This window comes from Hyaena hyaena, unplaced genomic scaffold (genome assembly GCF_003009895.1).
Source record: "Hyaena hyaena isolate Hyena2069 unplaced genomic scaffold, ASM300989v1 scaffold_569, whole genome shotgun sequence".
Taxonomy (NCBI): Eukaryota; Metazoa; Chordata; class Mammalia; order Carnivora; family Hyaenidae; genus Hyaena; species Hyaena hyaena.
In genome coordinates this window covers 525,592-540,809 of record NW_024081202.1, presented here as the reverse complement: position 1 = coordinate 540,809, position 15,218 = coordinate 525,592, and the positions used below count along the sequence as shown (strand labels likewise).

At 36.3% G+C, this 15,218-nt stretch overlaps 1 protein-coding gene across 1 annotated transcript in view; it reads right to left on the bottom strand.

Annotated features, from left to right (window-relative positions):
* Positions 1-15,218, bottom strand: part of SCIN (scinderin) — a 76,297-nt gene that overhangs the window by 37,653 nt on the left and 23,426 nt on the right. Inside the window, exon 4 of the mRNA XM_039256394.1 lies at positions 14,042-14,191. Within this exon, the coding sequence (XP_039112325.1) occupies positions 14,042-14,191 (150 nt within the window). The remainder of the gene's footprint in view (positions 1-14,041; positions 14,192-15,218) is intronic.

The window sequence follows — 15,218 nt, the reverse complement described above, 5'->3', positions numbered from 1 at the left end:
TATCCCTCTTCAAGCAAAACCTAAAGAATAGTCTCCTGTGTATCAACAAATTAATAGTTAATAATGCTGAGAAAGAAAATAAAACTTAGTAATCTCTTCTCTTCTTTGAAGTTTCTCCACAAATGAGAATGCATGATGCCATTAGTCCTTGGTTATAAAACTGACTTAATGATCTTCCATGTGTTTCTGTCATATCTCCCCATTTAGTCCCGTACAAATGACCTTATTTTTTTGAGTCAGGATCCATCAGTTACAGTTTATTCATCAGTAAGGTTTATTTGTGGAGTGTCTATGATATACCAGCAGCAAAGGAAAGGGCCAGAACTGTAACAGCTAATAAGTTAGCTGTGGTCCTTGTCCTCAGTGAGCTGACTTTCAGCTCAGGGATGCTAACTAGGTTTCACCTGTGCTTCCTAAATCTCACTACAGACAGCGGCTGCAGGGAAAGGTTCTGAGTTTGCTTCCAAATTTAGTGAGAAGGTTTAACATGATCTACCAGCTATTTCGCTCCCAGAGAGGTAGGAGAAGTGGCAGCACACATTCCATTTCTTTTTAACCCCAAATATATGAAAATAGCTTGTAAGGACTCTCAAATTCAGAAATGTTTCAAAAGTAGACGAGTCCAGTGAGGATCACTCTCCTCCTCTCACGGCTGGCTCTCTATCATAATGCCTCTGAGCTTCTTCCCTCATAACTTGTGCTTATTTTCACCAACTTTGGAGATTACCAGAGGAAAAACTACCATTGGTTGGATGGGAAGAGGAAGGGAGAAGGAGAAACTGCCTTTCTTCTCCATTTTCTCCTTTTGAGGCAGACAAGGAGACAAGAGCTACATAGAGCTTCCCAGTATGAAAATATGAGCTAAATAAATCTCCAGAAGCATTTTTTTTATTATCCCTTTTCACCATATACACATATGCACATATTGACATAAACTTAGTTCATTTTATCTCCTTCTATCCCTTTAGGGAGAGGTCAGTAAATATGACTTACATATTATATTTAATCAGATTTTGTCATGTTTTATGGCAAGAGTGCTATGAACACTTCCTCTCTAGCTCCATAATTCAGAAATTTTCCAAGCTCCGAAATTTAACAGAGCAAACTCAAAGTGGCTTTCATATACTCCCAGGTACCTGAAAAATATTTCCATGATTTTTATACTCACATTTCAAAAAAAAAAGGATTATCTTTCCAAGAAAATGTCTACCCCAATTAACCTGTGTGACTCTCCATAGTAAGGATGAAAGGCTTTATGCTGACAGTAATAAATATGAAACAAATGTACTGAGTACAAACATTATGCTACCAGAGGGATTACTTATGACATGGAATACATAAAATAGGTATGACTGTCAAAAGTGTGTTGCAGGGGCACCTGGGTGTCTCAGTCAGTCGAGTGATGGCCTCTTGATTTTTAGCTCAGGTCATGATCTCACAGTTCAAGGGTTTGGGCCCTATGTCGGGTTCTGCACTGACAGTTTGGAGCCTGCTTGGGATTCTCTGTCTCCCTCTTTCTCTGACCTCCCCCCTCCCAAAAATAATAAATAAAATTTTGGGCCTAATTTTTGGAAGTTCTAAAAGAACTTGGCAGCAGATAGAATTCCCATCTGTCTGTATGTTTAAGACCACTGCTCTGTACTGAAGACAGCCTGCATGTGAGTTGTAGCTCTCTGTTCCCATTCTCACTTGGGCAAGTTAGGCAGCCTCCCTATGACTTACCTCCTTCATCTGTCAAGTAAGGGTATAGAGATGCCATTGGTGCTCTGCCCATCTCACCGTGGTCTACCTTGGATGTCATTTGTTGATGATTTCTTAAAGGTCAAAGCCTTCTGCTCTCTGATGGCATTATCGGGCCACTGAGCTGTACTGTATGCATATGCAAGGCAGGCTGGAGTTCTGGGGAGTTAACACTCCCGAGGAGTGACCCCCAACTAATGAAGGATGGCAATTACCATCTAAATCCTACACCTTCCTCAGCCTCAGCTGATTCCAAAGTGTGTTCCACACAGTTTCTCACAGAGTCCCTCTGGGATTAAGCCCCAGTTCCTTGTAGCAGTGAACCATGTATTCACAAATTATTGCCTCACTTTACTCCTCCTTGGTGCTTCCAGGATCATCTCCCAAATAACCACGTGCCTCTAAGCCCTTGTATAGAGTTTGTTTCTGGAGGAATGCAAACCAAGACGGTGGATAAGAGATGCATCTACTTCCTAGGGCTGTTGTAAGAATTAAACGAGCTCATTCTTGTAAAGCCCATAGAAAGATTGTAGGCGCTACATGTTTGCCATGATGGTGGCTGTTGTTACCTCCTCTGCAGCAAAAATAAATCCATCACAATTTTTTTCCTTAGATTATGGAATTTCTGTGTTAATGGTAAGTAGTATTTGTATGATATAAAGAAAAGCACAACCTGATAGATTAAGGAACAAACAACAAAATTCAGCCTGCCAGTGAGCCACTTGCCCTTACCCCACAGAACAACAAGATGAGAGAAATTATGCCATCACGCAGCAGTAAGGCTCCATGACAGTGAGTATTGCAGAAATGGGTATTTAATTGTAGTACATTTGCTACTTGCTTTGAAATAGTGTTTAATTAATGTATTTGTCTTGCCACATGCACTCTGTCAGACTTCATTAAAATCAGTTTTCAGTTTTGGTTTATGTTTTAGTTGCTAGAATTCATTGAAATCAGGCATTGACATTTCATTTCTCTGATATGCATGGCATAGAACTTCATTTCCCAGTATATTTGCATGGCTTTTGTTTGTTTGCGTGAAGCTACTCAGATATTTTAATATTTTTTAACCATGTGTTGGTACCTTTCTCCTGATTAGTAAAATGTTATGGAATACCCAGAACTGAGGTATTGCCTCTTGGTTTCCACTAAAAATATACTGTATTTACCTGAACAAACCATGCTTTCCTGAAAAAGTCACTTTAAAATCCTTTTCTATGAATATATATAATAATCGGATACATCTGTATACATTTATATCCTAAATAATGTAACTATAGAATTGGACTGGATACCCTTACAAACATAATAGTATTTCTAATAGCAATTACTGGTTTTTCATTTGCCCAAGGACTGCCAATAGATCCCAGCTCCACCGCAGTGTGATCCTTGGCTATCAATAAACAGGATTTAGAAGCACAATCCAAATGGTCCCGGTTTTAGGGAGTTCTTTCCAATATGTGAACACATTTACTCATGATAGTAAGCAAATATCAACTACAAAATGAATACTAGGTAAATTATGAATTGCTGAATCTTGGAGAGTCAACTTTTAATGTCTGGGCTTGGTTACTTCTTAGCATAAGACAGAAGAGGAAACGTGTAAAATTAATACTGTGGCACCTGGGTGGCTCAGTCAGTTAAGCATCTGACTTGATTTTGGCTCAGGTCATGATCTCACAGTTTATGAGTTTGAGCTTCTGCATCAGGCTCTGTGCTGGCAGTACATAGCCTGCTTGAGATTCTCTCTCTCTCGCGCGCGCGCTCTCAAAATAAATAAAGTAAACATTGGGGCACCTGCGTGACTTAGTCAGTTAAACAGCGCACTCTTGATTTCAACTCAGGTCATGATCTCAAGGTTCGTGAGTTCGAGCCTGTGTCAGGCTTTGTGCTGGTAGTGCAGAGCTTGCTTGAGATTCTCTCTCCCTCTCCCTCTCTCTCTTTGCCCCTCCCTGCTCTTTCTCTCTCTCAAAATAAATAAATAGACTTAAAATAAATTTTAAGTAAACATTTAAAAAATTAATATTACTGTTAATAATTATTAGTATATAATTAAAAAACTAATTTACAAAATAAATGCCAAGAAATTATGACTCACTAAATCTTAGAGATCTGGTTCTTTGATATCTGAGTTTGGTTAATTCTTAGCACAGGGGATAAGATGAAACTGACCTAAAACTGTTGAAGGAAAATAGTCTTAATGTTAGTTTTTTTCATTATATATGATCACTAATATCATAACAAACACAAGGAATGATATAAATACAGAAAATGAAACCTGCCATTCTAGTTCAATATTTATATTAGTTTATTGATGCAGATATAGACTGCACGGGATAGGATCTAACCTTCCATATAATCCATCTGTCCTAGAATTATACTATCTTATTTACAGCTTCTATCACACTAGCCTCCACTTCAGCTGCAAACGAAAGGAGAAATTACCTCCTTCAAAAGTGATTGCCAAGTGCTATTAATTTGAGTTCATTATACAAAACAGACACTTGATCAATAAGGTCACAAGTCTTCATATTGACCTTTAGTGTGACAAAGTGGAAGACTATTTGAAATATTATATTGCAGCATATGGTTAACTACACTATTGCTCTATTTCTTAATGACTGAGCCACCCAGGTATCCACTGTTGCTGTATTTCTTATCTTTGTTCAGAATATTTCACCTCTCCACACTGGATGAATTGAGTACCTGAATTAAATGAGACCTGAACTTAATACCAGAATCCAAATAAAAGACTCATTAAAATAAATGGCAATGATGAATGTTGCCTTGAGCAGTGCCTAGCACATAGTGTACTATCAATAAATGGTAAATAAAAATAGCTATAGCAAAAAAAAAAAAAAAAAAGCTATAGCAACCATAGTGTTCTTGAAAGTATTATAACGCTGTGGTATATGCTATTTGTTACTATAATTCTTTTATATATACGTACATATAATTTATTGTCAAGTTAGCTAACATACAGTGTATACAGTGTGGCACTTGGTTTTGGGGGTAGATTCCCATGATTCATCACTTACATACAACACCCAGTGCTCATCCCAGCAAGCTCCCTCCTCAGTGTCTATCACCCATTTTGGGATGTGAATATGTATTTGAGTATTATGGCTAATAAGCAAAATGGAAAAAATGATTCAGTTATAATGCAACAGAGAGAAGAAAAGGAAAGCTTCCCATTTTAGGGTACCTTTGATATTTCTCTCTACTCAGGACTAAACTAGAGAGAGTGGCAAATATTTTGAATCATAGTAAGTTAAAAATCTTTGGATGGTTAAGCCCATAAATGGACCTCCTCTTTCCACATGGCTCTCATTATAAAGTTATTTCAGACAGTGAATACTGATGAACTCTTATGTGCCAGACACCATGCTATAAGAATGGGAAATTACAAAATATTTAAGACATTGTTCAATTTCCCAAGAATTTACAAAAAGACCGTAGAAAATAATGGAAGGATAAAAAAAGGAAGCTAAAGTTACTTGGACAGCACTCAGGAAGTGTTTACCTGACAAAACCTTTGTCTCTTCGTGTCAAAGTGTTTACTTAGTCTATTGACCAAATTAATATCTAAGGCAACTCAAATTTCCACCCTTACAAAGTACAGTGTTGTGAAAAACAATGAAATCAATAAGAGGGGAACAGAAAATAGTTTACTAAGTGATGGGGGTGCTATTATACTCCCACAAAACAACCTTATGTCTTATATTTAAGGAGCCCAATATATCTATGTTTGTTCCCAGATGCTAAAAAGCAATGTGATTTTTATGTATTATTATTTTCCTCTGAATTTTCAGACCCTTTAAAAAATACTATATACTCATTGTTCCAAAATGGTCATGAGGGGAATTTTCAAAGCAGCTCCCTATTTCTTTCCTTTTTTTTTTTTTTTAAATGTTTGCTTAATTTTGAGAGAGAGAGAGAGAGAATGCGAGCAGGGGAGGGACAGAGAGAGTGAGACATGGAATCCAAAGCAGGCTTCAGGCTCTGAGCTGTCAGCACAGAACCCAACATGGGGTTCTAACTCACAAGCTGTGAGATCATGGCCTGAGCCGAAGTTGGACGCTTAACTGACAGAGCCACCCAGGCACCCCCTTTTTTTTAATGTTTATTTATTTATTTTTGAGAGAGAGAGGGACAGACAGACAGAGAGAAAGAGGCAGGGAGAGAGGTAGAGAAAGAATCCCAAGCACGCTCCACACTACCAGCACAAAGCCCAACATGGGACTCAATCTCATGAACCAGGAGATGCTGACCTGAGCGGGAATCAAGTGTCAGATGCTCAACTGACTGAGCCACCCAGGTGCCCCTACCTCCCTATTTCTATTTTTGGTATCATTTGCTACTCTTCTAAAGGTAAATGGGGACTGATTTATCTAATTAAAGATCATCCCCAGAAAATAGCTTCTCCCACTTTCTATAGCAACATTTTCAAAATGATCGTGCTTGATTTAAATATTCAATATTTTAAAGACTAAATTTTGATCCCATGGAAATTCAATAAACACAACATTATGCTTTGAAATAAACATTTCCACAGAGAAACTTTTAAAAAAAATTTTTATGTTTTATTTATTTTTGAGAGACAGAGAGAGAGAGACAGTGCAAGCAGGGGAGAGTCAGAGAGAGAGGGGGAGACACAGAATCTGAAGAGAGGCTCCAGGCTCTGAGCTGTCAGCACAGAGCCCAATGTGGGGCTTGAACCCATGAACCACGAGATCATGACCTGAGCTGAAGTCGGATGCTTAACCGACTGAGCAACCCATGCGCCCCTCCACAGAGAAACTTTCACAGAATTCTAAATTTCCAAATTTCCAAAAATTTCCAACTTTTTTCTTTCTTAATCTTTACTTTGCATGGTACAATGTATGACTATTCCAATGCTCAGGTTATTAGATGTTCAAAATCGCTCCCAGTTTTGCTTTTCTATAAATTTAGATTATATAAGAACTTAGGAAGCATTAATAATGTGCACAGCCTTTTGATGTTAAGTTTGGGGGAAAAGTAAGACAAATATATTGGGTGATTTCTACACTTCTGTAGTTCCTTGGAGTTCATGGGGCATATTCACTTCTAATCTAGTGATGTTGAGAGGCAGCACCAGGACTGTGGGCCACAACCAAGCAAAGTGGTCAAGGTCAACGGATAGCAGTGCCATGTGCTAGAGAGAGAGAGAAGTGGGGTTTTGTGGTAGCTGGACACTAAGTGGGGAGGTGACCTGACCTGAAAGGAAGGACTCTACAGATTAGAGTATCCAATTACAGCTCCCTAAAACATGCATTTTTATCATAGAATGAAAAGTTTTAGACACCAGCTACTTCTTTTTTTTAATTAAAAATTTTTTAAAAATGTTTTTTATTTATTTTTGAGAGAGACAGAGACAGCATGAGCAGGGAGGGGTCAGAGAGAGAGGGAGACACAGAATCTGAAGCAGGCTCCAGGCTCTGAGCTAGCTGTCAGCACAGAGCCCAACACGGGGCTCAAACCCACGAACCGTGACATCATGACCTGAGCCAAAGTTGGACACTTAACCGACTAAGCCACCCAGGCACCCCTTTTTAAATTTTTTTTAATGTTGATTTATTTTTGAGAGAGAGAGGACAGAGTGAGAGTGGGGGAGGAGCAGAGAGAGACAGAGACACAGAATCTGAAGCAGGCTCCAGGCTCTGAGCTGACAGTGCAGCACCAAATGTGGGACTTGAACCCACGAGCCATGAGATCATGACCTGAGCTGAAGTCAGAGCTTACCCAACTGAGCCACCCAGGCATCCCAAGACACCAGTTACTTATTTCTTAATGTGCTATCCTTTCACCTGAAGTACACGCCACCTACCACATGGGAAGGTATTGCCATCAATATAAACAAGCCCAAGACTCAGCTATTACTTTCCAAAAGGTTAGTTGTTAACTATCCATCTGCAGATAGAAGACTAGAAGAACATATGAATTGTACTTATCAAAATACCAACTGCTCTTCTATAAATGTAGTTGATTTTAAAACATTCAATAGGTCGTCTTTTTCATATCTTCACCAACACTATTACCTAAAACATTGTATCTCTTTTTAGAGATACTACTATCTTTAGAAAACAGAAAAACAAATGTAATGGGTTTCTGGTACCATGCAGTTCACAGTTAATTGTACTAATTATCCAAATATGAATGATCAAGTAGTTAGAGCTACAGAGGCAACACAGATATAAAGGCAGTGTTGTGTCTTCCCTCAAGGAATTCAGCCTGGCAAATTATAACACATACACTTTATTTTGAAAAATACTTGGGAAAAATAGAACTAAATTTTTACTCTTTGCCCAAATAGACATCTCTAAAGAGTAACTGAAGAAATACTTACACTATTTCACTCTAGATTTTATTTACAAGATACCCAGATGAGCATGTCATACACATCCAATCAACTTATTAAGAGAATGACTGAAAATGTTTTATTTTCAAGTTGTCAACTATGACTTAGAATAAGATGAATACAACCTCCTATTGGGAGATCCTTTGGAGGTTAACCTAGCCTATATGCTATTATCATATAGCCTAAAATACATGAGTTTTATCATGAGAAGGCTTCCAATAATGGTGGTATCCAACCATGCTTTCTGGTATCTGTGGGCCCTCACCATCTGCTCCTACTTTCTGACTTTATCTTAGATCTACTGCATGCTTTTCTTCTCAGACAATAAGATAAGTAATTTCTGAGGTTCATTGGGAACAAACACAGTGCTCTGTAAACACTTATTAACCGAGATGCAACATGATATTCCAGTTTTCTTTCTTATTGTCCAGAAGCTGAAAAATGATTGTGCAAGACTTCCCAGGAAGCCTTAGTAATTTTATAAAAGCAAGAAATCTAACAGTTCACCAATATAGCAGATGCTTACAATTTCCTTGTAGCATAGTTACTGCCAGTATTCCACCACTAGTATTTACAATGATTATGGACTTAATATGCTCATTAAATTATATTGAAAAAAAGTCTTTCAAGGTTAGAAAAATTAGTTGATTTTTGTTGTCATTTCAAAAAACTTTTGCCCATTCTACATTCTCTTTTTGATATCTACCAGATGCTGTTTTTTAGAAAATGAGTCTATAAAACAGATAAATTAGCAAACTTAGCAATTTTTCCTCAGGGCACTCTTACAGCTTTCCTCCTAATGTTTAGAGGATGAATAGGACCAATGAAGAAAGTATGGAACCTTAGGGCCAGTGGCATATTTAATTCTCCTTCACATTCATTGATTGTTTCTTTTCAGGAAAAGAAGAAAGAGAAAGAAAAAATCTTTACATAATTTATGTGTAGTTTTTCCTGGTAAATATATTTACAGTGATGAAAAAACATGTACAGGGTAAAATGTGATTTTACCTACAGGTTTTAGTTTAGTTCCATGGACAGAATAATTTTCATATTTAGGTAGATGAGTTTTTAAAAGTGTTAAAGAGACAAGAAAGAGGCTGAACATGTATCCTATTTTCCCAGACAGTCTTGTTAATACATGGTGTCTCCTAGTTTTGTCTAATAAGGGACCCCTTAATTACTATCCCAAGTATTTCAGTTGGAATGGTAAATTTATGATCATAAAGTTAAATCATATTAAAATTACATGAATAGTATTAACAGATAGCTAAATATCTAAAAGTAAATTGAATTCTTAAAAAAACTCTCAGTAAAAGTATTTTTCACTATTTATTGTGTTGAGCACTTTGATGTGTTATGCATATTTCAAATACTCAGCACCCAGTATGGAATAATGATAAGAGAATCATTTAACTGGTTTATAAGTCCTGGATTTTAAACCATTACTAAACTTCATATAGAGACCTTCAAAGTTTCTGAAGTAAATAAACTTAAAAGAATATCATTAAAAAGGAATCACTTAAAAGGACCATTTTAAAAGATTTTTAGGTTTTTAGAATCCTTTTCTAGCAATATAGTTTCATTAGAGTTTCAGAAAAAGAAATGAAATTCCATTGTCTTCAACAAGGAAACCTTGTGTGTGTGTGTGTGTGTGTGTGTGTGTGTATAACTTCTGAAGCCTATCAACCCCCTTCTAAAAAAAGTGCTTTTTAATTATGTGAAATAAAATGCAAAGTATTACAATGGAAATCTGTTATATTGGGGTACAACTATCAAAATGTATTTTCTGAATGTGATAAAGTAATATGTGAGTAATATATGTTATTTACTCATTAAATAACAATACTGAACAGCAGGTCTAATAACTATCATAATTACCAAGAAGTGATGAACAGCAATGATATTTTAAAATTATCTGCTGGCCATCTGGATGATGAATGGATCAAGAAGATGTGGTTTATCTATACCATGGAATACTACATGGCAATGAGAAACAATGAAATCTGGCCATGTGTAGCAACATGGATGGACCTTGAGGGTGTTATGCTTAGAGAAATAAGTCAGGCAGAGAAGGACAAATATCATATGTTAGCACGTATAGGAGGATTAGGAGGAACTTAATGGAGGACCATGGGGGAGAAGAAGGGCGGAAATGGTGGGGGAAAGGGAGAGAGGGAAACCATGAGAGACTCTTGAATGCTGAGAAACAAACTGAGGACTGATGGATGTGGGGGGGAGATGGGCATGGAGGAGGGCACTTGTGGGGATGAGCACTGGGTGTTATATGGAAACCAATTTGACAATAAACTATTTGTAAAAAAAAAAAATAAAAATAAAAAAATAAAAGAAATTGAAACCCCCCCCAAAAAATTATCTGCAATAGCGTAATCTGAAAAGTCACAATGCTGCTTATGCTACTGTTTAGTCAACTATATTTACAACTGGAGAAGATTTTTATGAAGAGGTTAGTGGAAATAAGGTAATTTTCTCCTAACCAAGTTCATGACCTCTTTGAATTTTATCGCTGTGAGTACAATTATAAGAAAGCCTAGAGAGGCACCTGTGTGGCTCAGTTGGTGGAGCGTCCTACTTCAGCGCAGGTCATGATCTTGCAGTTTGTGGGTTTGAGCCCCACATCAGGCTCTGTGCTGACAGCTCAGAGCCTGGGTCCTCCTTCAGATTCTGTGTTCCTCTCTCTTTCTGCCCTTTCTTCTCTCTCTCTCTCAAAAATAAATAAACGTTAAAAAAAAAGAAAACCTAGAAAGTCAAACTAGTTTATTATAGGTGCATGATTAATTTATCAAACAACTGTTCATCCTTGTGATCAGGCTACAAAACAACATTTGTAAAAACCAAAAGTCCAACAAATGCTTTTAGAAGGAAAATTCATTTGTAAATGAGACCTGTGAAATATAATGCAGTATATACTGAATGAACTGAATAGAAAGCAAAGTAGGTGTTTTCTAGGATATTTTAAAAACCAAAAATTGAAAATCTATAAGAATAAGACATCACATTTTATATTATGAATTATGTCCCTTTTCTCTAACATTAATATTTTAGAATCAAACTTATATTTTCACAATTTTTTTCTTCAGGTTTGCACTTCCTTTTAAAATTTAACAGTGTAGGGGCGCCTGGGTGGCTCAGTCAGTTAAGCATCCGACTTCAGCTCAGGTTATGATCTCATGGCTCGTGGGTTCGAGCCCCACATCAGGCTCTATACTGACAGCTAGCTGAGAGCCTGGAGCCTTCCTCAGATTCTTTATCTCTCTCTCTGACCCTCCCCTGCTCACGTTGTCTCTCTCTCTCTCTCTCTCTCTCAGAAATAAATAAAACATCAAAAATAAATAAAATAAAATAAAATTTAACAGTGTAATACTTAAGCTTTTTTTTTCTCCCAAAAGTCTGAAACAAATCCAATAAGCAAGTGTATTAAATGTACAGATGCACAGTTCAGGCCCTCAACCTCAGTGGCTTCGCTTCTTGCAACAGAGTAGAAAAGATTTGGTAATTAAACACAGAAACTGCCGAAGAGACAAGGTGGAATGATCCCAAGGGGACCAGAAGCCACCCTGTCCAACCCTTTACTTCACAAATGAGGAACCAGAAACAACAGAGGTTAAGGGACTTGCTTGGGACCCAAGATGACAGGAGAAAAGCTCATCTGAAAGTTAACACGGCACCTCCTCCACTGCTCCACCAGGGTGCATCTTACAACTGGGTCACACCTACTAAAGCATAATTACTGAAACAAGAGGTTACAATCAAGTAGAAATACATCCAACTTATAAATTTTTGCTTCCAAATATGAAACTTGAAAGACTTAAATGGTGATTACATGTCAGAACAGGGGCCTTTAAAGAATATTAAAAGTTAAAGAAGTTGTGTTTTGAAGAGTTTTCAAAGTCTAATTTATTAGCCATGTTATTATGACTATTCAAAAGCCAGTTAATCCCTAATTCTACTTTGTTTTTTTAATGTCCTTTTTTTCCTGATTATAAAATGAAAACACACATCTATTATAATAAATTTTGAAAATTCAACGACAAAAACAGAAAAAAATTAACAAGCAGTCAAATCCCAAGAGCCAAAGGCAATATTGTCAATACTGGCAATATTTCAGCATATTTCTTTCCAGATATATATGTATATACGAATATATAGCTATATACCTACATATAAACTTATATATTAAGATATTATTATATATAAAATCTTATATCATGCCTTTTCTCTTAGCATTTAACCTTGAACATTTTCCCCACTCAATAAAAGTCACTTCTCAAAAATCCCTAACATGAATATCTGTGTTTGGTGGTTATTAAAATAATAAAGTTTGAAGATATTACGATAATAGGGGCACCTGGATGGCACAGTAGGTTAAGCATCCAACTTCAGTTCAGGTCATGATCTAGTAGTTGGTGAGTTCTAGCCCCACACTGGCCTCTGTGATGACAGCTCAGAGCCTGGAGCCTGCTTTTGACTCTGTGTCTCCTCCCTCTGCCCCTCCCCTGCTCATACTCGCTCTCGCCTGCTCTCTCTCTCTCTCTCTCTCTCAAAAATAAATAAACATTAAAAAAGACATTGTAATGATAAAATTATCTCACATATAATTTTTGATCGGTGGATTATGGAGACTATTACTACATCAAATAACTCTCATGTATAAAAACACTGTAAATCAAAATTATTAAAAACATGTGTATGGAGGCACCTGGGTGGCTCAGTCAGTTAAGCGTCCAACTTCAGCTCAGGTTATGATCTCATGGTTCGTGGGTTTGAGCCCCATGTCTGGCTCTGTGCTGACAGCTAGCTCAGAGCCTGGAGCCTGCCTCAGATTCTTTATCTCCCTCTCTCTCTGACCCTCCCCTGTTCATGCTGCCTCTCTCTCTAAGAAATAAAATAAAACATTTAAAAAAATGTGTATGAGACAGTCATTAGAAAAATTTAGTGTAAATAGCTAAAATCATTGAGGAAAATGTATATTATCCCAGGAAATCAGAAAAATTAAAACTCAAAGAGATACCACCTTTAAATGCAGGAGGATTCAAGACAATATCATAACAGTAAATTTTGATGGGGTTCTGTAAAGTCAAGAAGAAGCAAACATTTGTACAAACATTTTAGTGCCTGACTTACCACAGGGGATTCAATAAATAATGTGCATTGAACACATGAGAAACAAGGTACCAATATGTATTAAGACACCTGAATATTACTATACGTTTGACCAATAACCGTAAGGGAAAATATAAAATATATACACTTTGGCACTCACTGCAGTTTTCTTAAAGGTGAAAAACTGTTCACAACTATATGTCTAAGACTGCTATAACTGTTAAGTAAATAACGTAGGTATAAAGAGCTATGGAGATAATTTTCAAATTAATTGAACTATACTAAAATCATAAGTGTCTTGCCTTTAATTCTCAGTTTAAAATAACTGAAGTATTTAAAATATTGGTATATTTAATCTCTTGGAATAAGATTTTGTTTCATTCTTTTAGTATAATAATTAACTTTAAAATTGAAAATATGCCTATATTAAAAAATATACATATTCAGAGGCTCACATGAAGAAACTATTATTTTACTTCCAAAATATATTCCTACAGTCAGTCTCAAAAGAGCACCCATCTGTCCTGTATGACAGAAGATTAAGTCAGCACATCCTCTGGTGGTCAAACCAAGGGTGAAATAAAACAGTCATGACTTTCTATTTTCTCTGTACCATCACTTAGATAATCTTGATGTTTCCTCTTACCTAACCTTAGCCTAGACCCAGTATTACAGAATTTGCTAAAATTAACACACACAAACGCGCACAAGCGCGCGCGCGCACACACACACACACACACACACACACCCCCCACATATACAACTTAGAGTGGTAAAACTTTAAAAAACAAGTTACAAAACCTTTTGGAGCACGGATGGTTCACTTCCATCTTCCACCACAATTAGCTGTGATCTTCCTTTCCTTTCATTGTCCCGAATGCCAATGGCAACCTGGCTTGCCTTCAGACGCTCATATTTGTTGCACGAGGAACCACACCACTGATAAATTTCCTAAAAGAAAGAGACAGATCTTTTGACCACAGAAATAGGTGGAGGACATTTAGCCCTGTTGTAATACTCATTGTATTAAAAGATATAAAAGATATACAAAAGATACAAAAAATAAAATTAAAATTTTCTATCACAGAAGTATATATGATTTTATACCTCATTCTATATCCTGTTGCTTTTGGTTAGCATTATAACAGCCATTTTTTAAACACAGAAAATATAAGTATACACTCACCAGTCTTTGTATATACCCACTAATTTTAATTTATAAAAGTAAAGTTGTATATATTACTCAAATTTAAAATAATAAATTTACCATAGTTCAGAAAGGTAGTCAAGAATCCGTTATAATAATGTGCTCTTGATTTATAAAAATTGATCTAACACTTCTATAAAGCAACCTAATGAATCTTATCAAGAGCCATAAAAAGAATTAAAACCTTTGACCCAGTCATAACACTATCTGGAATTCACTTGAATAAATTATTCATAAAGATTAGGGAAGACTATGTGTACAAGGGTGTTCACTGCTATGTAATTATATTAGTGAGGCACTGGAAAGACATTCAATGTTCAGGATAATAGGATATTATATGCTATTAAACAGGATAATAGTTCTATATAATTGTGATCCATTGAAAAAACAGATACTAAATATCAAAGTTAATTTTAACACAGAAATTTATAAAAATAAAAACAGAATGACAGTTTTGATGCATTGTAAAGTAAATAGATTATATTATCTGCAATTTAGATTAAAACATTGTATGTTTTAGACTCAGGTACAGTGTTTAGAAGGTATAGACACAAATGTAAAATAACAATAAAATACCATTTTCTACATTAAATCTGGTTTAATGAAAGAAAGAAAAATGTAATGGTACCTAGGTTTGGTGGGGGTATGAGAATGGGCATGATCACACTCTCTTTGGGTTGTATAAACTGACACAATCTTTTTCTGAGGGAAGTTTGGCATTTTATCAAAACATTATATGTGCCTTTAGGATCAGGAAATTCCATTTCTAGT